Genomic DNA, 25946 nt, shown 5'->3' on the forward strand with positions numbered 1-25946 from the left:
AAAAGTTATTGTGTATGTTAACAATGATTGCATAACATGTCTCCATAAACAGTCAACCCATTAAATTATACTGAATAACTGACCCACACAAAAGTTAATATCACTTGATCACTGATACAGCAAATGTCGTCGTGTAAAAACACTAAGTTCATCTTAAATAATTAATATGAAGTACAAAAAACAGTGACCAACTGGCGTATTTTGGATCTCCTTAAATAAAAATCACCCACTGAAACCTATTTGTTCACTAGGACTGTTTTCACTCAGTATTCATGTAAACACTCCTATTTTAGACAAAAACCAATGTAATTCTTAATCATTCATGTTATTTACTTATTTAGGCAAATTAGAGAAGTCAATTGACAAACTTCTAAAAAACTGCCTTTTTGTAACAAAGAATTATCCTGTCAAGTCAAAAAACCTGTCTGTCATTTTAATAACCTGTTAAATTATGTCACTTGATATAAATTAATAACTTTTCTGCACAATTTACGATAACAGATGTACGTGTCACTTATAAACTATATCTCTTGTTTGTAGTTCTTTGACAAGGTTATAAATACAAGCAGCAGCGATTACCATAATGCATTTTAATGGCGCCAACCTAACATCAAGTGCTAACAAGCTCCGTAAATGGGAGTGAAATAGTGAGATTATAGCAATACCTACGACTAGGCGACCATTACAAGGGGTAGGGAAGTTGTTTATTTTATACAGTATGTGGGAGGATAGGTTTAGGTAATTAGTGAGTAACAATTAAAGAGGAAATTTTTAAGCAATACGGACCAGTAAATATTCTTTGCTTATTACTTGTGATTACATTGAGACATGAATGGTTGAAAGATTTCCTTAATTGCTGTCACAGCTTAAATATGTGTTTCATTTTGAAGAGTATGGTAACAAACTTACCTGTGGAGACTGAAGTATATGTTAAAGAATAAAGATGCAAGTGAGAAAAATAAAATTTAAGTGGGGGTAATGTTACTTCCATTGCAAGTAATCCATTATGGGTCAATTTTATTTCAGGTTATATATAACATGTGATAATGCAAGCTATGGCTGCACATCAGTAATGAAACTGGACTCTTTATCATCACATTTGGAAGAATGTGAACATAATCCAAAACGACCTGTAACATGTGAACAAGGCTGTGGCCTGGTAATTCCTAAGGATGAATTAAAGGAGCACAACTGTGTGAGAGAACTGCGTGCATTGATCCACTCACAGCAGCAAAAAATGACTGATTTCCAGCAAGAGATGGCTGAGCAACGTTTCCAGATAAATGAACAAAAGCGCGAACTGCAGTTACTAAAGGTATGTGTCATAAATTATCATATATTTCATGCTTAAACTATGTTTCGGAAAGATTGAAACTGAATAAATATTTCCATTTTGTATATTGGTCACACTTTAAATTCAAACAATTGCATAATCCAGTTCATTGTTTCAAGCTTTTCGCATTTATAACCTGTACAAAGCACCAATCACTTCCATATAAAATATGTTATTTTCTGTCAACCATTCTTGTAGCACACTTTAAAATAAGTATACTAATTAATAGTGTCAGAAATTATTTTTATTTTTAATCTGCTTCTTACGAACAATCTAAGTGCAACTAATAAAAATGGTGTATGGTGAATAATAACTGATTTTGATGTCATCATCAATGAGTGTAAAGATTACATATTTCAGTTGCCTAATAGATAGGCTAAAAGGGGATTAAGATGTGGGGGAAAGAAGAGTCACATGAAAGTATTTTTTGCATCCATAATATTTGTACAGTCTGGTACATAGACCCTACTTTGTAGTCAAATTATGCATCTTCAGAATAACTTTATCATACTGCTTTCTCCCTGACAGATGATAGCTTTAATGATTGTGATTGAAAGAACTTATATTAATCAGTTTATTATTAATTAAAACCAAAATGTGGGACAGTGTCACCAGTATTACACGAGAGAGAGAGAGAGAGAGAGAGAGAGAGAGAGAGAGAGAGAGAGAGAGAGAGAGAGAGATTACACAGTCACAATAAAAGAAGCCCAAAACAAAATAAGCAAAGTCTTTTAGGTGGACAAAATTGACTTCACAGAGTGTACCCATAGCAGAAATTATGGTACATTGAAACTGATATAACAGGGCCTTCGTTGTGGTAGCAGCCATTGGAACAACCCTTCTCACCTTACCCTTTGAATGACTTGCAACCTGGGCAAGCCTTTCTAGATGGTACTGTTTCAGCAGCTTGTGTGTCAAATGTCAGCTAGAAATGTTTTGTGGGATGTTGGTAGTGGTGATGGTGGGGTCACTGCTTTTAGAAAACAGTTAATCTTGGATGCCCAAAGGACAAAGTGTGTGGCATTCTGCTGACCATGACAGAACAAAAACCTGCCTTGAAATATAAGAAAATAAAATTTAACATACAAAATTGTGGAGTAAATAGTGGTTCCTGACAAATGACAATGGTTGAATAATATGATGTCGGATGAAACTGTATGTTACCACATATCTTACTTCTCTCCATTAGCATCACAGGGACCTTCCCTTCCCACCACTTGATTTGAACAAGGTACTTCCATATCATGTCAGTTCACTGGAATGTGGTAGCCTTCTTTGCCACAAAGGTGGGTATTGCACCTACTGATAAACAAATGCAAATAATTGCCTTTACTACAGTATCCAGTGATTCACAAATGAAAATTATTAGTTTCTCGGACTGAACCTGGAAATTACAACAAATATTTTACTATTAAAAAGTGGGAGCTATTCTTGCTATGAAGGTTTTCTAGCTTGGTATTTAAATTGTATTGTGATTATTGCCCTTGAGTTACCGTAATTAGTCAGTGACTTGAAGCAAATTTTAATAAGCTGTAGCAACATCTATGTAAAAAAATGGCTATAAGAAAATCTCTGGTAAAGATAGCTACTCAAACTGTTGGCACTAATGTGCATTTCATACAACTGTTTCAGCTTCATGATTGGCAGCATCTTAATCGGCTGTTAGGCATGTTAACATGGGGCTGAAGAAGGCATTGATGACAGAGGACATGAGTCACATTGCATTGGTGCCAGTTGAGTGTGTCAGTAGATCGGGTTTCACTAGGCATGGCCTGCACCTCAATAGGTATGGGAAGGGGAGGCTGGCAAAGCTTATAGGGGAAAGTGTGGTGGGCGGTGATGTGAACACTCACGGAAAAATTCCTGTAGTAGTTGGTGTTAGAGCTGCACATTTTTAGGTTGAAGTCAGCTGTTACGTATACTTGCTTAAAGTAAGTCCCTCTAACTAAGGAATCACCTTCAGAGGAGGTCAGGAATCCACATAGAGAAGGAATTAACACATTTCATCAAAATATGAGGTGTTAGAAATAAAGGTAGTGAACTGCTTATGGATGTTGACTCTGATATTATTGGTATATCAGAGTACCACTTAAATAAATTGACACTTCAGAGGCTTCCTTTACCAGGATACAGATTAGCTGGCTGTTTTTCAAGGAGTTCCTGGTGGAATGGGGAGTGGCCATTTACTTAAAAAAATCAGTATTCCGTTTGAATCCAGAGACATTGGTACTGCACTGGACAGATATTTGAATGTTGTGCAGAGAGTCAAATTTAGTGAAACGAAACTTCTAATTGTTGTTGTTTATAGATCCCCTAACTCTGACTTCAGAGCATTTCTGCTCAAGCTAGAGAGGGTTCTTGGTTCACTTTATAGGAAGTAACAGAAATTAGTTATATGTGGTGTCTTCAATATTAATTTTGTATGTGATTGTGCAATAAAAAGGATGTTGGCAGATCTCCTAAACTCATATGATCTGATGCAGGATGTGTTTTTTCCATCTAGGGTGCAGGCAGGAGAACAGTAGCACAGCCATAGACAATATTTTTATTCATTCTTCATTACTAGATGGGCATTCTTTTAGTAAAAGGGTGAATGGCCTTTCGGACCTTGATGCACAAATTTTAACACTAAAAGGCTTTCGTACTCAAACAAATGTTGCATACTGTTACAAACTATGTAGGAAAGTTAATCCAATGGCAGTCGAGAGTTTTTTAAACCTTGATAAGGAACAAGAGTGGCAGGATGTCTATAGTGCCGGTAACACAGTTCTCATGCTCTTTGAGAGTTGATTTCCATTAGAACGCTCTAAATGGGGTACTAGCAGGAAATGGCAGCCTGGGTGGCTGACTAGTGGGATAAAGATATCATGTAGAACAAAGCAGGTATTGTATCAAAATAGTCACAATCAAGCTACAGTAGCCCTTTGCAAAGAGTATAGTGAGGTGCTTAAAAATGTTATTAGAAAGGCAAAGAGTATGTGGTAAGCAAATAAAGTAGCTAATTCACAGAGTAAAATTAAAACCATATGGTCAGTTGTGAAGGAAGTGTCTGGTCGGCAGCACAAGATCGACGATATAAAGTCGGTTCACAGTAGAAACATTTCTGTTACTGATAAGTCAGATATATGTACAGTATTAAACAACCATTTTCTGAGCATTGCTGGTGAATTAAATCAAAGTTTAGTTTCTACAGGGAATCATATAATGCTCTTAGAAAATGCCTTTCTGAGACTGATGGCTGAAATACTCCTCTGTGATACTGACAAGGGGGATATTGAGTCAATAATTAAATCACTGAAGACTAAGGATGCTCATGGATATAATGGAGTGCCTAGCAGAATATTGAAGTACTGTGCTGCACATGTTAGCCCTGTACTTAGCCATTTTTGTAATTTTTGCTTTAGGAATGGTCAGTTTCCTGAATGATTAAACTACTCAGTAGTAAAGTGGCATTATAAAAAGGAAGAAAGGGATAATATAGACAATTTTAGACCTATTTCTATGCCATCAGTGTTTGCTTAAGTTATTGAAAAGGCTGTGTATGTAAGGATAATTGATCATTTTATATCACGTAATTTGCTATCAAATGTATAGTTCAGCTTCAGAAGTCATTTAACAACTGAAAATGCTATATTCTTTTCACTGTGAGGTACTGGATGGGTTAAACAAAAGGTTTTGAACACTAGGCACATTTTTTGATTTAACTAAGGTGTTTGTGTTGATCACAAAGTGGTGCTCCAGAAGTTGGACCATTACAGAATATGGGGAGTAGCTCACAATTGGTTCACATCTTACTTTAACAATATACAGCAAAAGATCATTATTCAGAATGGCTGTGATGTGAGGTCCGAGTGGGGTACGGTCAAATTGCGGGGGATGCCCCATGGATCAGTGTTGGGGCCATTCCTGTTCCGTATTTATATAAACGATATGCCCTCTAGTATTATGGCTAATTCTAAAATATTTCGGTTTGCTGATGGCACTAGCAAGTTTGTTGTGTGCAACATGGGCTCTGTTTCAAACAGTGCAGTTCATAAGTTATGGTTTGTAGAAAATGAACTAATACTAAATCACAGTAAAATTCTGTTTTTACAGTTTCTAACACACGATTCAACAAGACCCGACATTTTAATTTCACAGAATGGGCATATGATTAGCGAAACTGAACAGTTCAAATTTCTAGGTGTTCAGATAGATAGTAAACTGTCATTGGAAAGCCCACATTCAGGATCTTGTTCAGAGACTTAATGCTGCCATTTTTACTTTTCGAATGGGGCCTGAAGTAAGTGATCGTTTAACATTAAAATTAGTCTACTTTGTTGACCTTCATTTGCATATGTCATAGCAATATTAGCTTATTCCCAAGAATTATCAGCTTTCACTCAGTTAATACTTGGCAGAAATCCAACCTGCATTTGGATCAGACTTCCTTAACTCTTGTGCAGAAAGGTCTGCAGTATACTGCTGCACAATTTTCAATAAGCTACCACAAGAGTTCAAATATCTTAGTAGTAACCCATACGCTTTCAAATCAAAACTGAAGAGTTTCCTCGTGGGTCGTTCCCTCTATTCTGTTGAGGAGTTCCTTGAAAAATTAAGCTGATTCTAATCTTATAAAATGTTGATTGCATCTACTTAAACTTATGGCTTGACTTTTTTTGGGTTCATAAACATTTTGTGTGTTGTAACTTTTATGTTGTAATTTCATGTACTGAGACGTTCCATAACCTTGGAGATTTGCTCCCCAATTTGCTCCTACCAAACTAGACGCGTAAATAAATAAATAAATAAATAAAAATTTCAAACTTCTAATTATAGGTGCACTTCAGCTGTTTGATAAATGCTTAAATTGTTGAATGATAGAATACTGATAAATTTTTCACAGCATAACTCCTGAACTGCCTCTAAGGTAGGCTCCAATAAAATTTCTCTCAGAAAAACTAAAATATGAATTTAAAAATGGAATTGTAACATTGGCATAGACTGTTACCCTTTGATTTCATCCATAATGCTTATGAGGTCATTGTTATAAAAATCAATGTTAAAATTTGGTCCAGCTGCCTGTTTACAGGGTTAAAAAAGAAACACCGAAATGTACATATTTCAAAAGTCGAGCCTGCACCATCATAATAACCATAAAGCAATCTCTAAAAGTGACCAATATAAACTGTCCAATCACAGTAATGTGACCACATGCCGAAAGGCTGAATAACCGCCTTTTCAGTGCAAACTGCTGTGACATATGCAGGAAGAGCGTAAGGGAGGTTCTGGAAGGTACCAACAGAGGTGTGAAGTTGTGCTGACTAGTGGCATGGCCAGCCGCACTAGGTTTCTTGATTGAGGACCCACGGCATGATTGAGGTGTCCCACTGATTCTCGATAGTGTTTAAATTGGGGGAGTTGCTGGCCAGGGGAGTATGGTAAACTCATCCTGGTGCTCTTTGAACTACACATGTACACTGTGTGCTGTTTGACACATTGCATTGTCTTGCTGGTAGGTGCCATTGTGCTGAGGAAAAACAAAGTGCATGTAGTGTTCGACATGGCCCACAAAGATGGAGGCATACTTGTTCTTCATTTGTGCCTTCAAGAATGATGTCATAACCCATGGAATGGCATGAAAGCATTCCACAGACCATAATGCTCCATCCTCAGGTGTGGATGCTTCTGACAATTATTGCAGGGTGGTTGTTTTCAGACATTTCATGCCAGTGGGGCATAAAATGGAAGTCATCCAATAAGGCCACCTATTGTAACTCAGTGGATATCCAATTGTGGTATGGGCATGCAAATTCCAGCCTTCATCAACAGTGAACAGCAGTTGGGCATGTGCTCCAGAGGCCCATACGCAGTAGTCCACAGAATGGTCATTGAGGAGACACTGTTAGTAGCCCCTTAGTTCATTTGGGTGGTCAAATGTTTAACAGTTGTACATCTACTTGTGCGCACATATCTCGACTCTACTTGTGCGTACACATCTCGACAGCTGTTGTTCACCCCTGTCATTTATGCCCTGTGGTGCACCACAGTTTCCCTGGCTCCAGTTTTGGATAGGGCTGTTTTTCTACGCTTAGTATACTTTAACTATGGCAAAACAAGAATGGTTTACAAACAATGGAAAGGCATCCACCCTAGGACTCAAAGCTAATGATTATGATCTTTTGGACGTTAGATAAATCAATCCATTTCCGCATTACAACAATGACTCTGTTTTTTGCATTCTTTGGACATGCTTTATATACCATCTGCTGCTAATGCTGCCATCTTCTGTCTGAGAGTGGATATTACACATTGACTTCAAACATAGGCGGTGGTCACATTAATGTGATGGTACCATGTAACCCCCCCATGAACCATGGACCTTGCCGTTGGTGGGGAGGCTTGCGTGCCTCAGCGATACAAATGGCCATACCGTAGGTCAACCACAACGGAGGCGTATCTGTTGAGAGGCCAGACAAACATGTGGTTCCTGAAGAGGGGCAGCAGCCTTTTCAGTAGTTGCAGGGGCAACAGTCTGGATGACTGACTGATCTGGCCTTGTAACATTAACCAAAACGGCCTTGCTGTGCTGGTACTGCGAACGGCTGAAAGCAAGGGGAAACTACAGCCGTAATTTTTCCCGAGGACATGCAGCTTTACTGTACGATGAAATGATGATGGCGTCCTCTTGGGTAAAATATTCCGGAGGTAAAATAGTCCCCCATTCGGATCTCCGGGCGGGTACTACTCAAGAGGAAGTCGTTATCAGGAGAAAGAAAACTGGCGTTCTACGGATAAGAGCGTGGAATGTCAGATCCCTTAATCGGGCAGGTAGATTAGAAAATCTAAAAAGGGAAATGGATAGGTTAAAGTTAGATATAGTGGGAATTAGTGAAGTTCGGTGGCAGGAGGAACAAGACTTTTGGTCAGGTGAATACAGGGTTATAAATACAAAATCAAATAGGGGTAATGCAGGAGTAGGTTTAATAATGAATAAAAAAATAGGAGTGCGGGTTAGCTACTACAAACAGCATAGTGAACGCATTATTGTGGCCAAGATAGACACAAAGCCCATGCCTACTACAGTAGTACAAGTTTATATGCCAACTAGCTCTGCAGATGATGAAGATATTGATGAAATGTATGACGAGATAAAAGAAATTAGTCAGGTAGTGAAGGGAGACGAAAATTTAATAGTCATGGGTGACCGGAATTCGTCAGTAGGAAAAGGGAGAGAAGGAAACATAGTAGGTGAATATTGATTGGGGGGAAGAAATGAAAGAGGAAGCCGCCTTGTAGAATTTTGCACAGAGCATAACTTAATCATAGCTAACACTTGGTTCAAGAATCATAAATGAATGTTGTATACCTGGAAGAATCCTGGAGATACTAAAAGGTATCAGATAGATTATATAATGGTGAGACAGAGATTTAGGAACCAGGTTTTAAATTGTAAGACATTTCCAGGGGCAGATGTGGATTCTGACCACAATCTATTGGGTATGAACTGCAGATTGAAACTGAAGAAACTGCAAAAAGGTGAGAATTTAAGGAGTTGGGACCTGGATAAACTGAAAGAACCAGAAGTTGTACAGAGTTTCAGGGAGAGCATAAGGGAACAATTGACAGGAATGGGGGAAAGAAATACAGTAGAAGAAGAATGGTTAGCTCTGAGAGATGAAGTAGTGAAGGCAGCAGAGGATCGAGTAGGTAAAAAGACGAGGGCTAGTAGAAATCCTTGGGTAACAGAAGAAGTATTGAATTTAATTGATGAAAGGAGAAAATATAAAAATGCAGTGAATGAAGCAGGCAAAAAGGAATAGAAACGTCTCAAAAATGAGATCGACAGGAACTGCAAAATGGCTAAGCAGGGATGACTAGAGGACAAATGTAAGGATGTAGAGGCCTGTCTCACTAGGGGTAAGATAGATACTGCCTACAGGAAAATTAAAGAGACCTTTGGAGAGAAGAGAACCACTTGTATGAATATCAAGAGCTCAGATGGCAACCCAGTTCTAAGCAAAGAAGGGAAGGCAGAAAGGTGGAAGGAGTATATAGAGGGTTTATACAAGGGCGATGTACTTGAGGACAATATTATGGAAATAGAAGAGGATGTAGATGAAGACGAAATGGTAGATAAGATACTGCGTGAAGAGTTTGACAGAGCACTGAAAGACCTGAGTCGAAACAAGGCCCCGGGAGTAGACAACATTCCATTAGAACTACTGATGGCCTTGGGAGAGCCAGTCATGACAAAACTCTACCATCTGGTGAGCAAGATGTATGAGACAGGCGAAATACCCTCAGACTTCAAGAAGAATATAATAATTCCAATCCCAAAGAAAGCAGGCGTTGACAGATGTGAAAATTACCGAACAATCAGTTTAATAAGTCACAGCTGCAAAATACTAACGCGAATTCTTTACAGACGAATGGAAAAACTGGTAGAAGCGGACCTCGGGGAAGATCAGTTTGGATTCCGTAGAAATGTTGGAACACGTGAGGCAATACTAACCTTAAGACTTATCTTAGAAGAAAGATTAAGAAAAGGCAAACCTACGTTTCTAGCATTTGTAGACTTAGAGAAAGCTTTTGACAACGTTAACTGGAATACTCTCTTTCAAATTCTGAAGGTGGCAGGGGTAAAATACAGGGAGCGGAAGGCTATTTACAATTTGTACAGAAACCAGATGGCAGTTATAAGAGTCGAGGGGCATGAAAGGGAAGCAGTGGTTGGGAAAGGAGTGAGACAGGGTTGTAGCCTCTCCCCGATGTTATTCAATCTGTATATTGAGCAAGCAGTAAAGGAAACAAAAGAAAAATTCGGAGTAGGTATTAAAATTCATGGAGAAGAAGTAAAAACTTTGAGGTTTGCCGATGACATTGTAATTCTGTCAGAGACAGCAAAGGACTTGGAAGAGCAGTTGAACGGAATGGACAGTGTCTTGATAGGAGGATATAAGATGAACATCAACAAAAGCAAAACGAGGATAATGGAATGTAGTCCGATTAAATCTGGTGATGCTGAGGGAATTAGATTAGGAAATGAGACACTTAATGTAGTAAAGGAGTTTTGCTATTTGGGGAGCAAAATAACTGATGATGGTCGAAGTAGAGAAGATATAAAATGTAGTCTGGCAATGGCAAGGAAAGCGTTTCTGAAGAAGAGAAATTTGTTAACATCGAGTATAGATTTAGGTGTCAGGAAGTCATTTCTGCAAGTATTTGTATGGAGTGTAGCCATGTATGGAAGTGAAACATGGACGATAACTAGTTTGGACAAGAAGAGAATAGAAGCTTTCGAAATGTGGTGCTACAGAAGAATGCTGAAGATTAGATGGGTAGATCACATAACTAATGAGGAGGTATTGAATAGGACTGGGGGGAAGAGAAATTTGTGGCACAACTTGACTAGAAGAAGGGATCGGTTGGTAGGACATGTTTTGAGGCATCAAGGGATCACAAATTTAGCATTGGAGGGCAGTGTGGAGGGTAAAAATCGTAGAGGGAGACCAAGAGATGAATACACTAAGCAGATTCAGAAGGATGTAGGTTGCAGCAGGTACTGGGAGATGAAGAAGCTTGCACATGATAGAGTAGCATGGAGAGCTGCATCAAACCAGTCTCAGGACTGAAGACCACAACAACAACAACCGTGTAAAAATCATCAAGAACAATAACAGTAATAATAAAATAATGTGGCTACTTCCGTTGCAGCCATGTCCTCTCAAGATGTACATTCGGATCACTTTCAGCCGATAAAAGTAGATTGAAATTGAATTCCATGTGTTATCCTGGATACTGGCTGAGTCACAGTAACAGCACTACGCATACACAGCCAGTGTTTTTTCCTGAAGGCCACCTCCCGCAGGCAAACATAGAAGTAACACATATGAGCAGTTTGCGATTGTAAACATAAAATCCAAACAGAACCTTTTCAGATCTTGTTTAATATCTATTAATTATTGACTCCACAGATGAGATTTAAATTTCTGGACTACCAACATAGTCGTACATCTTTGTTTCTTTGGTGTTCTCTTTGGATTTCATGTTTACGTTCATGAAGTGCTCACTTGTATTAGTTAAGAGTTTGCCTCCAGGATGTGGCATTCAGGAAGATACACTGGCTATATAGGCATATTGCTGTTGTTGTGATGTTGCCAGTACCCAGGACAACATATGTTCTGTTTTAATCTATTTTACCAGTTGATGGCAATGTGAATTTACATCTTAAGAGGACAGGGTGGAAGGAAAGTAGTCATGTTATTTTATTATTACTTTTATTGTTCTTGTTTACATTTTATATTGGTCAGTTTTAAAGAGTCTTGTATGATTATTCTGGTGATGAAGGCTTGAGCTTCAAAATGTATAAATTCTACAGTTTTTTACACTGTAAGTGGTTGAGCTGCCATTTTAACATTGACTGTGAATCATGTAGCACATCATAAAGAGAATTCATTGTTGGAATTCAAATATTTGTGCCCACAGTATTTCCATGTGTCTTGGCTGGCACATTATAGACAAGAGATTAATAACATTATACTTAGATTTAGAGACAGGAAAGCTGTAGTAAAAAGAATAAAATTCTCAGCTAAGATTGGAAAATAACATTTTCAGTTGATAGTATGTTGTGTTTAGGATAAAAGTGTGAATAAAGTGTCACAGAATTCACACAATAAAAAGAGAAATAAAAATACATGAAGGATGTAAACATCACCTAAAGTTTGCTTACATGCTAGGACACTGAATGTGAAAATGAAAATAATTTGATAACAGACAACGAAGTATCAGTTCTGGGAAACTGAGTTCGACCATGAAAAGAGGAGATGTATAATATCACGTAGGAGATGTATAATATTACGTAGGAGATGTATAATATTACGTAGGAGATGTATAATATTACGTAGGAGATGTATAATATTACGTAGGAGATGTATAATATTACGTAGGAGATGTATAATATTGTTTATTATTTTGTATTTGGAAATAATTTCATAAGACATGTGTTTTCCTTATGTTTGATGGAAGTGTTATTAATTTAAGAACTGGCTATTTGGTGGTTCTGGTATGGTACAGTATTCATTTCACCACTCCACAACTTCATGTAAATATAAGGTATATTATAATATTGCAGTCTTGCTAGTCTTATTATAAGGTCATTCAATAAGAAACCCATTTTGTAAAGAATATGTTAAGAGAATGGGATACAACACTGTAATTTTTTCAACACAATCCCCCTGAACTTCTGTGCACTTATACCAGTGCTGGACAAGCTTCTCAATTCTACGTGGACAGAATTCTTGGGGAGTGGGTGCGTAACCAGTTATGCATTACTGCCTAGACCTCACCATCATTGCACCTTGAGCCACTAAGAGCTTGTTTCAATGAATTTAAAATGTGCCAGATCTCATGAATACAGGGGTGAGGTAAGCAGGTGAACTTCACATCTCACTGTACACACCCACGTACTGCTCGTTTTGATTTCAAATGTTTTGAAAACCATCTCGCATGCACAGTATTGAAAGTCGGTACATCATAAACAATGTGGTGGGCTGATCTGACAGTAATGTTCATTGTTGCTGCAATATCACCCGCTGTAATATGCCTGTTTTCTCATATCAATTTTGCCAATGTTGTTCTCTGTGACTGCACAGGAAGAACTTCCTGGACCCGGCAAATATTCAACACTTGTTACAACGTGTTTGAATTTATCTGCCCAGTCATACTCTTGTGTTTGACTCAAACAACTTTCAACGTATTGCACTGCCACGCAATGGTGAATTTTGATTGGTTTCAACCCTTCAGCTAACATAAATCTAATGACCCCTCCACTGCTCCACTTTGGTGCAAACGTGCAAGGTTGGTGCCATCTTGTTTCAATGATTCTCAATATCCCATTCGCTAGACAGGTGTGCCAGCCCCTTCTGGTAATAGTTCTAGGACACCATCAAAAAATAAAAACAACAAAGAAGCACAAACTTTGTTGAAGTTTTGTAGTTTTTGTACAACTTTTCTGGTTATTTATTGAATGGTCCTTGTCTACTGAGCAGTGAGTTCAAAAAGAATGATTAGAGACATTCTTTCAGGATTTTATGCGAGCAATGCGTATATCCAATCCAGCGATGAGAGCTATAGCGGACCAAATGGAAAGAGATGAAGTGTTGAGGTGGTCCAATTCCTTGACAAGGGCAAGAGTAACTAGATGGGGTGGAATGATTTCAACCCCTGATGATGTTTTGCAGGTAATAAGATGTCTAAACATCAGACATACAAGTATTTGATACTACCACATAAGTTCTGCAGTTAATACTCTCTGCAGTTTGTGTATGCTTGTATTAAATCTTGTAAGCTCTTTATGAGAATGATGTCAGTAGCCTCTAAAATATATTGTAGATTCGAACATTTAGTTTTCTCTCTTCAGCTGGCTATTTGCTAATTACAGAAATATGGATAACTGCACATGAAGGCTGCCAGTATTTTCTAAATTATTCTTTTCTCCTGAAATGAGAACCCATTTTTATCTGTGTGCCATATATGGACACTTTTCATATGGTAGAGAACAAATGTCTGTGGTTCACTTGTACAAGCCTTTCAAATGGTCACCTTTTAACAACTTGCATGTCTGGTTTGTCACATGTTTAACTATTGGTGATTGTGATGTGTGTATGAGAAGTGAAGCATTTTATCTTTTGTTGGTATTTTTCTTCTTTGAGAGAGAAGGGAAGGGTAAGAAATCCAGTGTCCACACCAAATGCCATCGACTCTAATGTCTTCATTCAGAGGACATTTTGACTAAGTTTTTATTGTATTCGTAATAATTTGGGATTTTTAAAAATAATTTTCCCTTTATTTAGGAAAACTGTTGTACACTGTTAATTGACCATTTCAGTCTGAGGGAGGTGCCAGTTTAGTTATTGGTCATTGTCTCAAAGGCATGCTTAGTTTTTAAGTACAGCTTTCCATTAATACCTGTATGAACAGTGGACTAGTGTTCAAAAAACTGTAAATTGTTATTGGCCCCCTGAACTGAGCCTTTTTGTTACAGACACTAATGCTGGTAAGTTGATCGATCATGAGCTGTTCATGATCAGTGAGAAATCCGTGTTAAAGTTCTGTTCTAGCCCATTTTAAAATTATCGTTACATGTTCATTAATATTTAAAGTTTGTGTGGTGATCAGTGTGTATACTTCCCGGGAGATCTGGGAAAAACCTGGGAATTTTCTCATCCAGGAAATACCCAGAAAAAACTTCTGAATTATTAGATTTACAGGAACTTTTCATTGTTTTAGTTTTCAGTTAATTTTTTTGTAATTTTGTATGGTAAGGCTTGGTACTCTATAACAAAGATTATCTTCATCCTGCTGCTGCAGAATAATACTGCAACTGTAAAACATAAATAAGAAAATAACACAAAGAAAATGCACTATTTACAACAGCAAAAGACAGTGCACAACAGGTGTCTGCTGACAGCAAAAATGTCGAAGACTATGATGCAACACTTGGTAACAACAAACTGCTTTCAATGCGGGGCCCATGAAAAACACTTGTGGTCCTTGTTTAGGTGAGTGGGACGTCACAAGTGATTACATTTCTAATACGTTGTGGGGAAAATATTGTGAATGGTGTTTTGAGAAGTGTTACTTTCAAAATAAATTTCCTTTCATGCAAGGTGAATTATGTTGTGTGATGAATTCCTTAAATCGTGGAGCGTTAAACTCTCATTCAAAATTTAACACTTTGAGGACCAGCCACTTAGAAAAATTTTGGGCTCAGAAGACCAACCATTTATGCCATTATTTGAAATTTTACTGCCATATTTTTGTTTGATTTGTCTTAAAGGGTAACACATGCTGAAAAAGACCAAGCTTCAAAATTAGTTTCGTTGACTACAAATTATGCATTAAAAATGGCAAAAAGTGTAATTGTCCTTCAAAAAATTGTGATTTGAGTTCCTGAGCAGTTACACATGTAAGATGCTTTTCTATAGAAAAGTTGAAGTGCTCAGCAAAACATGTACTCAGCCAGGTAACCCACAAAATATTCAGTGCACAACAATGAAAGCTATAATTGTGCTTGTCAGAAATAATCAGCTGCTGCAATTTAAGCTGTGCTTGTAGGATACTGCCCTACCACACTCTCAGGGAAAAAAATCAAAAGAGTTTTGACAATCAATATTATATGTTAAAGCTTAGCTTTTCTTGTAACTATACTGTATGTATAATAATTTAAACCATTAACTTTTCCAACTTTTGTGTTCGCACTGCTTAACGAAGATGTTCCTATTGGCTGGCTACATCATGGATCCTGTGCTCTGAATATCTGTTGTCATTGTCTGGCTAGATCACATCACATGAGCTGTGATTGGCTGGCAGAAGAGCATCACAATCTCGATTTCAATGCTTTGCAAGCTATGGTGCTGTCTGGTGGAATGTATGTTTATATTTTCATAATAAAGTGCCGGGAAGTTTTATGCTCCTGTATAAAACATTCACCATTCAAAGGATTGATAAGTTTGACAGCTCTGAGGAAAAGTATATTGTTACTTAACACAGAAAAAATGTAATTTCACCTGGGATGTAGGGTATTTTCACCCAGGAAAAGTGTAATTTCACCCGAGGCAGTTTGCTCTTAACTGGGAAATCCTGGATTCCCCCCCCCCCCCCCCCTCCATTTGTCTGCGTATATATCCTCAGTGAGGTAGGGAGGCAGTGAATTAGCAGCATATCATATGCAATCAACAGAATCATTGTCAACAGTGTTAAATCTTCTACGTTTTTCCACTGGCACATAGAGTGCGTATTTACTGTAATAGGTTACTCCCCTCTCGCTCTGAAGAAATCGAGGACACAGTAAATAGCTCTCCACAGACACTAAAGAGGAGGGTTTGCAGAAATACATTGCAAGCCATCTTAAACGCCTAAGTTCAATACTTTTTGGGGCCATTTTATGGGTGATCCAAACCACAAACAAATTTTGTAAACTGCTGTATCTTGCCCCCCCCCCCCCCTCCCGCCCCCCATTTTTTTATGTCTTTTTGCATCTTGTTATGAAGTTATTCTTTCCATACAGGAAGTCAACACTACCCTTAAATGCTTCCTGTAAAGATGTGAAATGAGAGAACAGTAACTTATAGTCACATCAAGGTGTGTAAGTATGTTATTTCTCTTATTGCAATCTATTGAGCATTTGGAACAACAGCAGGTCAAACTATAATTTGGTGTCTGTAGTTTTTGTAAAGCTCTTTAAGATGAATAACAAGACAACTCCTGTGAAAATGACAAGACCAGTTTCCTTCCCATCCTTCACCAATCTGCACTTGTGCTCTGTCTCTAATAAAGTTGTTGTTAATGGGACATTAAATGCTAACATTCTTTCCTCTATATCTTTGAATCTGTAATTGATAGTACACCAGCTTGAAAGGTTCAGCAGCATTCAAAAAGATTATCACAGGAAAAAAATGCATTCACCACTTTTTGTTAGCATAACCTCAAAGAGGGCACAATTAACCTTTGAAAGGCAAAGTAGTATCCCCCACCCCTAGCCAATGCAGAAAACTTCAAGGCAGCTTAATAGAACTGATTGTAAGATACTTTCACTGTGCTGAGTTCACGGGACAAGCTAATAATTTCTTGCTATGTATGATTCTATTAATTTAAAACAAAGTTCTGTGTCATGAATACATAGAGTTCTAGTATTTTCTATCTACCTACCTTTTTTAGTTGTCAGTAGAATCGTGTGTGCACTGTAGAAAATGTTTATAGGACAGTTCTTAGGCGGTTGCTATGTATAAACATGAGAGAAGTTGGAAACAGAGATGTTAAATTTCTTATGGATTAAATCTATATTTAAGATCAGCTTCACACTTTTAAATGTTGTAACATCTGTATTGCCGTACATCTCCCTCTTCATTTGCGATAGTAGATTGTGGCTTGATTGCCTAAAAAAGTTTAAGCCAGGTAGTGAATACAAAAACACACAGCAACTGCTAGGAAAAGATGTAAATTTAATCTTGGAATGCAATCCTTTCATGTGCTATTTTAAAGCATCGCAAAGGTGAAATGAGGTAGGCTGTGGGAAATATTGCAATGGCTTTCAAAAAAAAAAAAAAAAAAAAAAAAACTGGTAATAATTGTTACCAGCTGTTGCAAATACAACTCTACTCTCTTAGGCAATTCCAATGACACGTCCATAAAGCCTACAATAACTAGTCTGTCCGTCCCCAGTCTTAGTCAGCCTCTTCTGGAACGTCATGGGTAAATAATGGAAAGCAATATCTTTAGCAGGTACTAAGATCCAACAATAATACTTTTATTATCTTACTCTTTGCCTCTCTGAAGACGACTTTCAGGAAGCAGTCCATCTGTTACCTAGTTTAGTAGTAGCATTCATAGTATACTGGATGACTTGAAGTTTCAGCTGTGTTAACTATAGTTGGCTAGAGTTGAGACAATGATGGCTAATACACTTGCCAACTACACTTACATTCTTGCTGTTGTTTAACAGATAACCACTATTTCTCCAGCAACTGCTTATGTCCAATTAAACAAACTTTTTCATGACTAGGTATGTTAACAACCTGTTGATTTCAGGAACACTCATGATGTTTGCTTGAAAAGCCCCAGTTGAGTCCAAAAGTTGTAGTATAGTTGGCGCGCGCGTGTGTGCGTGTGTGTGCGTGTGTGTGTGTGTGAGATTATTTGTCCCTATTTTCTTGTGGATGACACTGGATGTGGAGCAAGAGTGAATGCCATTGCTCATGCAAAACGTTCCAGAATGTCTACATTCTGAAATTGCGGGCAAGAGCCCGCATCTCGTGGTCGTGCGGTAGCGTTCTCGCTTCCCACGCCCGGGTTCCCGGGTTCGATTCCCGGCGGGGTCAGGGATTTTCTCTGCCTCGTGATGGCTGGGTGTTGTGTGGTGTCCTTAGGTTAGTTAGGTTTAAGTAGTTCTAAGTTCTAGGGGACTTATGACCACAGCAGTTGAGTCCCATAGTGCTCAGAGCCATTTGAACCATTTTTTTGCGGGCAAGAGGGTTGCTGAATAACATTCGTTTCAGGAGGATAAGGCGATGTCTCACACAGCATACTCCAACAAATGTTTCCAAACTGTGTGATATCCCACTTTTGCAAGGTGAGTTGGCCATCCTGTTTCCCAGATTTAACAGCTTTGGATTTCCTCCTGTGGGGTATGTAAAGGGCCTTTGTCAATCTTATGCAGACAACCAATGAACTTAAGGGTGCCATTTGCCATGAAATAAGTGCTATTCCACAATATACATTAAAATGTATTATGGAAACCTTCCCATGATGCCTTCAGCAGTGCAGTATGTCATATATTAATGCATTGCTGCCCTGTACAATTCCGGTGGGAAAATTAACAACAGAATTCGGGTTATAAATGTTAAATAAAGTTTGTAAATTATTTCTTTTATCAGGATCTTTCAGAAATTTAACATCAAATTCTCCCTAGACTGTCATTTGCTTCCTTTTGTCTGCTAGGTGACATAATAATGACTCCTTTTTCCCTAAAAATGTGCAAAAATTTCCCCTTGGGAATCTATACTTATAAATGACTCCCAGATATCAGCAACACACAAACACTAGCTTCCAGTTATCGATCTAAGCTGAAACAACTGGATACAATAGACTTGAACTTCGTGTTATTTTTAACATTCATGAGAACTCCTCTTTTTTCCATTTTTTTCTATGGAAATAGGTCTGCTAATTGATAGTCCTTTGTGTTTAACATATGGATTCCTGTTTGTGTGATACACAATTATGTTTGTATGTCTTGCACTGCTGTGACTTATTCAGAGTTGTTACTTAACTAAAAATACATCATTGGAATGGTAAGTCTATGTTAGGCTGCTTCAATTTTTAAATAAATGCAGAAATTTGAGAATGTAGCATGTTGTTTTGTGGGTGTATGTTTATTGTATTGGTAATAATGTAGATCCAGGGTGAGAAGTTTAGCGGTAGCACAGATAGATTTTTACTTCATTGCCCTAAAGATAGTAAATGACTGCTTATGCAAGATATCCCAAAAGAGAATGTAATATGAACTGGAGAGTGTAAAAGCACAAAATATTCCAATTTTATTGTTTCAAACTTCCTAAAGAGTACTACATGCATAGTGTAATATACTTATTCTGTCTTGACTTTCCTACCATGTCCACTGTAGTATTCCCCAATATTCACACCAACAAATTTTGGGATTGTTTAAAGTTATTGAGGTTTTCCAATTCTGGCATTATCTGATGCTAATGATATCATCAGTAAAAAGGAAACATGCAGTTCATATTGAAGTAATGAGCATAGTTGTTTAAAAGCAGTATATTGGTATCAACAGCAGACACTATTGATCGACTGCCATAAACACTTTGGGATAGATAAGTAACAAGTATAATAAACCCAAGTTGTCAAAGTGCGAAATCTTGAGGAATACCGCATCCAACTACTTCTTTGGCAGTGTGGTTTTCACTATTTGTGTGATCACCACAATTCTTAGCACACTTTCAGTGATACATAATCCATACCTGTATTGCATTTACCATTATTTCCACACTGTAGCAGTTCACCAAAAGTGATGTATGATTGACGGATCAGAGCTCTGTTTCAGGCCTTGAATTACATTCTTTTTTTTGTGTTGGATTAATTGCACTGCATAATTCATTTAACAATAGGTACAAGAGCTCATTTATTGGCATCACTTTCCAAAAGCTCAGCTGTTGAAGACCTGATAAGTAGTTTCTTGCCTGGAACTTTGAGATATGGCCACATAATGTTTTCTTCAAGAACTGTTCATATGTTTGATATAAGATGAAAATGGGTCTCTACTTATTAACATCACTCATTTCACCTTTTTTTAGAGAGTGGAACAACTTTTGCTGCCTTGAAAATTTTTGGGAAGTTTGCTGAAGTAAAAAGCAGTTTCTTATATCTGACAGAGGACAAGATACTTGGTGGCAGATATTGTTTTAAAAGGTAATCAGATATACCATCACAACTACAAGGTAGCAAGCTGGGCTGCTACATTATGGTACCACTGGTTATACCTGATATAAATGCGTCATGAAATGATGTCAAGATTAATGCTACATCTATACAAAGGGAGATGCAGAAGTGTTAGTTGGTGTAAATAAGAAGGAATCCTTGCAGGTTCCAGAGGAAGACAAATATTTATTTCTCCATGGATTGCTTACTGAAAAATATGCATTGCTCAAACCTGTAAACCAGTTATGTATGAATGTACTACCCCGTTATGAATTTATGTGAGTAATTACCAAGTGGAATTGAACAATACTGGGGATTTTTCATAAATTTCAGCTCATTAATTTAAATTTGTTGAGGGTAAGTTGCCAGTCTTGCATCAGATCCTGTATTTTATAACAATTTTTTAACAATGTCACACAAATATCCTTTGTTGATAATCTCATAGATTTACAGACATTATTGCCAGATTATATATAAATTTCATGAATAATATCAGTCCTACCTCGAGGTACACTGAATGCTACTTTACATGATCATGCCTCCAGATAAAGAACAACATACGGAGTGCTGCTTACTCAAGCAACTTTTCAAATTTTTTTTATATGGACACATTTTGTGTACTTTAGGACAGTGCAGAACTGTATTGTGTTTATTGGCTTCTGGAAGCTATAAATGAACAAAGCAAACTGGATTTTACATAGTTGGTGTTTGTGGAAACCAAGTTGGTTCATACATGAGTTATTTGGCCTCCAGAAAAGTTATCATGCATGAACACACAATGTTTCATAATTCTACAGTAGATTGAGATCAGTGAGATACAACCAACCTCTTCTCGTGATTTTGCTGTGAAACCAGTGATTTATCTGACCATGCTGGTCAAATCTTATAGTAAAGTATACAGAGTAGAATCAGACTTTATCAGTGATTACAAAGTAACAATTGAAAGAATACTGGAGAGAAATTTACAAAGCAGACAGTGTAGACATAAATTTAGCTCTTTCTTAAACATGTTCAGATAGTGTTTTTTCACCTCCTGTCCCCCTGAAACAAATAAGCGTAAATTGGAGCTGAAGCAGTAATGGATAGCTCGTGGGATTAAAGTGCCTTGTGTTAGAAAGAGAGCTCTTTACCTAATTAAGAGAACAAGCTGCAGTGATGAATTGAAAATCCATTATCATCCGTTTTGTAAAAGCCTCCAGTCTGTTGTTAAGAAGTGAAACTCGTGCACTAAGCTCAAAAATAAAACACCGCAAGATTGAGACAAATGACAAAATAAAAAAACGAAATGAAATTGAACCCACCCAAAGTAGCTTTGGCAGAAATGGTAATGCTTTCAAATCATTAGCCACCAAATTCAGTGATTACTTCCTCACAGTGGCAGAAAATGTGCCACCCACTAATACACAACGAAGCACACAGGCATTAGATTTACTTCTCCAGTCATTATTGTATGAAAAATACAACCCATAATAAGATTAAAAAATTAACCAGAGCGCTAAAAAGGAGTACTTCTGCTGACTGTGATGGTGTTTCTGGCAGAAACTTACACTGACTTGAAATGATTATCCTCAAGTTACCATTGTAATCAATCAGTGACTCATGTCACATGTCTGACAGACTTAAACATGCTGTGGTAACACCCAGCTATGTACGGAGTGCTGCTTACTCAAACAACTTTTCAAATTTTTTATATGAACACATTTTGTGTACTGTAGGACACTGCAGAACTGTATTGTATGATTCTGAAAGTGGATAAACTTGTTTATTGCCTTCTGTAAGTTGTAAATGAACAAAGCAGCTAGAGATAATTGAGCCATCTTCAATTTCAAACCCATTCCACTCTTTACAGTCTTTTCAAAACTGTTTGAGAAAGCTCCTGCTAAGACAGTAAGTGGAAGAAGAAGAAGAAGGAGGAGGAGGAGGAGGAGGGCTGTAATGGCTACAGACCAAACAAATAAGGGTGTTTGGTCTAAAGTTATACTTTCTGGTCATATATTAATTGCTGTTGTAATAAAGTTTACTGCACCAAGAATTGACAGAATACAAACTCATTTAGTTGGGGGAGAAGAAAAAAAAAACACCTTGTGAACTGCTTCTGTTTCTCTTTCATACAGAAACTTGCAACTGAAGTTCTGACACAATTACACAAGGAAAAATTATCCATTTGGAATATTCTGTAACTTTGTCAAAGTCTTAGATTATGTGGGTCACAAAATTTTATGCTATTAATGCAATCTCCCTTGCAGGGACAAAGTTGTTCTTCATAACAGAAAGCAGCAGGACTGATTGACAGACTGTATTGCAGCCATGAAAATAACTTCAGAATAGGTGTCCCATAATGATCAGCAATATAACCACTCTTGGCTGTAACCTACATAAATGATCTTATGATGTTAAAGGGCAGTTAGAAACTGTAGTGTTTGCTGAGATGATTATACAAATGTAGGGTCCAAACAGAGTCATAGCCAAATATGGGTGAATAGCAGCCCACAGGCCACCTGTGGTCTGCTAATGGTTTTTTCTGCAGCCTACCAAGACATTCAGAATTTTTATGTAACAATTTATACCTTTTCTGAAGTGGAGAGTTAACTAATGCATGCAATCATTTTAAAAGGTGTAGCTCTCCACTGACCTCTGCTTCCACAAAGTGAACCATGTGCCTATACCTTTGCCCACTCGTGGCTTATATGATGGCTCAAGATGCCTACAAGTGATTCATAGCTAATAGTGTAAGACTTAATCTCACAAAGACTCGTATTATGCAATTTCAAAAGAATCCAAAATTGCTTGTTAGAACCAGAAGTAAACTTTAATCATCATACTCTAAATGAAACACTTCTTTAGAATTCCATGGGATTAACACACAGATAAACTTATCAGGAGACTCGGTTACCATTTTTTGGCCTTAGATCAATACACAGAGAGATGGTTCTAATGACAGATATGTTGCCTTATTTTACATATTTTTTCTCCATTGTCTTATGGAACTCCCTCCTGGGGCAGTGTATCAAAAGTAAATAGCGTTCATTCATCAGAACCGAGCAGTAAGAATACTCTGTAAAACAGATAACCACACATCTTCCAGAAGCCTTTTTAAGGCTCTTGGAATTCTTAGACTCACTACCCCAATTCATCTGCTCCGTAATGGGATTTGTTGCTGTCAATAAAAGTCAATTTCAGCTGAGCAATGAGCTACATAATGTCAATAAGAGACACAAAAATACATACCATGCAGATTTTTGCCTCCTTTGCTGGTGTTCAGGGTGGAGTTCCGTACTCTTGGTGTAAAGGTTCTCAGCAAGAGTCCCATCTAATATAAAGCAGAATTAAAAAATACGTCATTGGCACAACATGACTAAAAGAAGGGATAAGACAGTGGAAAACACAGGATGAAATAATGACAATGTTATGAAAAGGGTAGAATGCTACTCACCATATAGAGGACACAATGAGTTACAGACACAAAAAAAATTACACCTGTAAAGACCTTCTGCAGGAGATACCAGGCACTCGTTCACACTAACACAACTCTCACCCACATGAGCACTGTCTCTGGCCACTGACTGCCCACATAGCTTCTTACCTTTCTGCCATCACACTTGTGAAGTAGAAATATGTCTACCATTAGTGTCAAGCTTATCCTACCAAAATAAACTACCAGGGCAAAATATTGACCACACCTTGAAAAAGCACACTGGTCAATATGGAGTGCTGTGTGAATGGTGTTGAACTGGTACCAGGTGTCATGTGCCCCTCCACCTCTAATGTGAGGACAGTGGAGTGGAGTCAGTTGATTGTATAAATAATTGCTATAAGATGGATTGATGTGGAGATCTGACAGAGCAGCAGCTGCCATGTTTAAACATGTGCACGACTACATTGAGAGTGAAATTGCTCGATTTGTTGGTGTATCAGCATTGACTTAGTGTGCCTTAGTGTCTCTACAGGGGGATGGTATTGAACTCGCAGTTATCTAACACTGCGTATGAACACTGGTCGTAAGAAAATTCTGAGTGAGAGGATTAGGAAGCTAGTGCTTTGCCTTGTCAGTGGTAATTGGTTTACTGCTAAGCAGATCCATCTCAACCACTTTCCAAGCAAGCATTGTGAAGGTGTGACGTTCGCCTGCTTTATTTCTTCATTGATTCTCCTCAATGTTAACGTACTGCGTTGCTACACTGGCTGAAAAATGGGAGGGGTGTGGAAGTTACTCACTCACTATTTTAAATGATGTAGCCTACACGTGCACATCTGCGTTTAACAGTTCTTTACTTACACTGTTCACAACCCCCCAATAATACACAGTTATATGACCAGTGCACTATTGTTTAACTTTCGATAAGCCTCATTAATAGTTTGCAGCCAAAAATCAACATACAGCTACAATAGTTTACTGTCTAAAATCTATGAGCAGTAAAAACCTAACTACACATTTCAATCTTTCAGATAAATTGAACACAGTCATACATGGCCTATTGGTGTAACACTTATTTCATGGTTAGGTTGATGCATTATTGTTGCTCTAACCAACACAGGTTTCTTGTATGAAACTCGGCCATGGACTGACCGTCTCGGGACCAAAAATTGGGCCCGTATATTATATCATCACAATAATAGGCACTGAAAGTATACATTGTTGGATGTTTAATGTACAGAAATTACAACTCAAACTTAACTCCTTCAGTTAACCGCGTGTGTGTGTGTGTGTGTGTGTGTGTGTGTGTGTGTGTGTGTGTGTGTGTGTGTGTGTGTATATATGTGTGTGTATATATATATAGTTTGTTTTCAACAGCTTTTTCTACCACGAGAGTTAGGCCAAATTATTTGTTTAAATGATGAAATTAACACACATTGTTACACCAACAATACTGTTGACAAAACTATTAATTACTTTGGAATTAAGGACTGGCTTTGCTTACATGTTTTTGAATAGAGCCAAATAGATCCTTTAAGAATACTATTAGTTGTTCCTCCAAATTTTTATAATTAGTACAGAATTTATATTTGTTTATATTTCAACTATAGAATTTAAGTAACGAAACAATTACTGATTTCACCCTATATCAAAAGTTACTAACAAGGAATAGTCCAAATAAATTATAAGATTAATTACATACATAAAACTACGCACAAAATTAGATCTGGTGTTATATTCTTTAAAACTGAGGGCCAATCTTTCTCTTTTATGAAGATGCAGATTATACTCATGTATGTTAAAGGTAATTAGTCAAAAATGAAAAAATGAATTTTAAGGAAACAGATGGCAAAACAAATAAAAATATTGCAGCTTGCTTTGTCATAAAGGGAACTGCATGCATGGACATTTTGATTTGGGTATCTGCAAAAATCAATTGCAAATAGTAACACATAAAGCTGCATGTGTTCAGTTATAACACTACTGGTTCTTACTAAATATGCAGTAAACCATAATGTTTCTTCTGTGAAAGGATTTGGAAAGGTCATGACTGCTTGACAGATAAGGTATCGGACTGAATTTCATTTCTTGATACTATTTCTATTGAAATGAAGCAATAGCAAAACAAGTGGGAGTTGAACCAAACTTTTATTAGTAATAAAGGAAATGGTCGCCAGCCTAATTAGGCAAAGTTTTATCAAGTACTAGCACTGTTCATGAAGGTTA

At 37.5% G+C, this 25946-nt stretch overlaps 1 protein-coding gene across 1 annotated transcript in view; it reads left to right on the forward strand.

Moving 5' to 3' along the window:
* The window catches only part of LOC124612258 (E3 ubiquitin-protein ligase NRDP1), a 70622-nt gene that overhangs the window by 19261 nt on the left and 25415 nt on the right, over positions 1-25946 (forward strand). Inside the window, exons 4-5 of the mRNA XM_047140345.1 lie at positions 1027-1315; positions 13399-13554. Coding sequence (XP_046996301.1) covers positions 1027-1315; positions 13399-13554 — 445 coding nt within the window. The remainder of the gene's footprint in view (positions 1-1026; positions 1316-13398; positions 13555-25946) is intronic.

Source organism: Schistocerca americana, chromosome 4, assembly GCF_021461395.2.
Source record: "Schistocerca americana isolate TAMUIC-IGC-003095 chromosome 4, iqSchAmer2.1, whole genome shotgun sequence".
NCBI classification, from domain to species: Eukaryota; Metazoa; Arthropoda; class Insecta; order Orthoptera; family Acrididae; genus Schistocerca; species Schistocerca americana.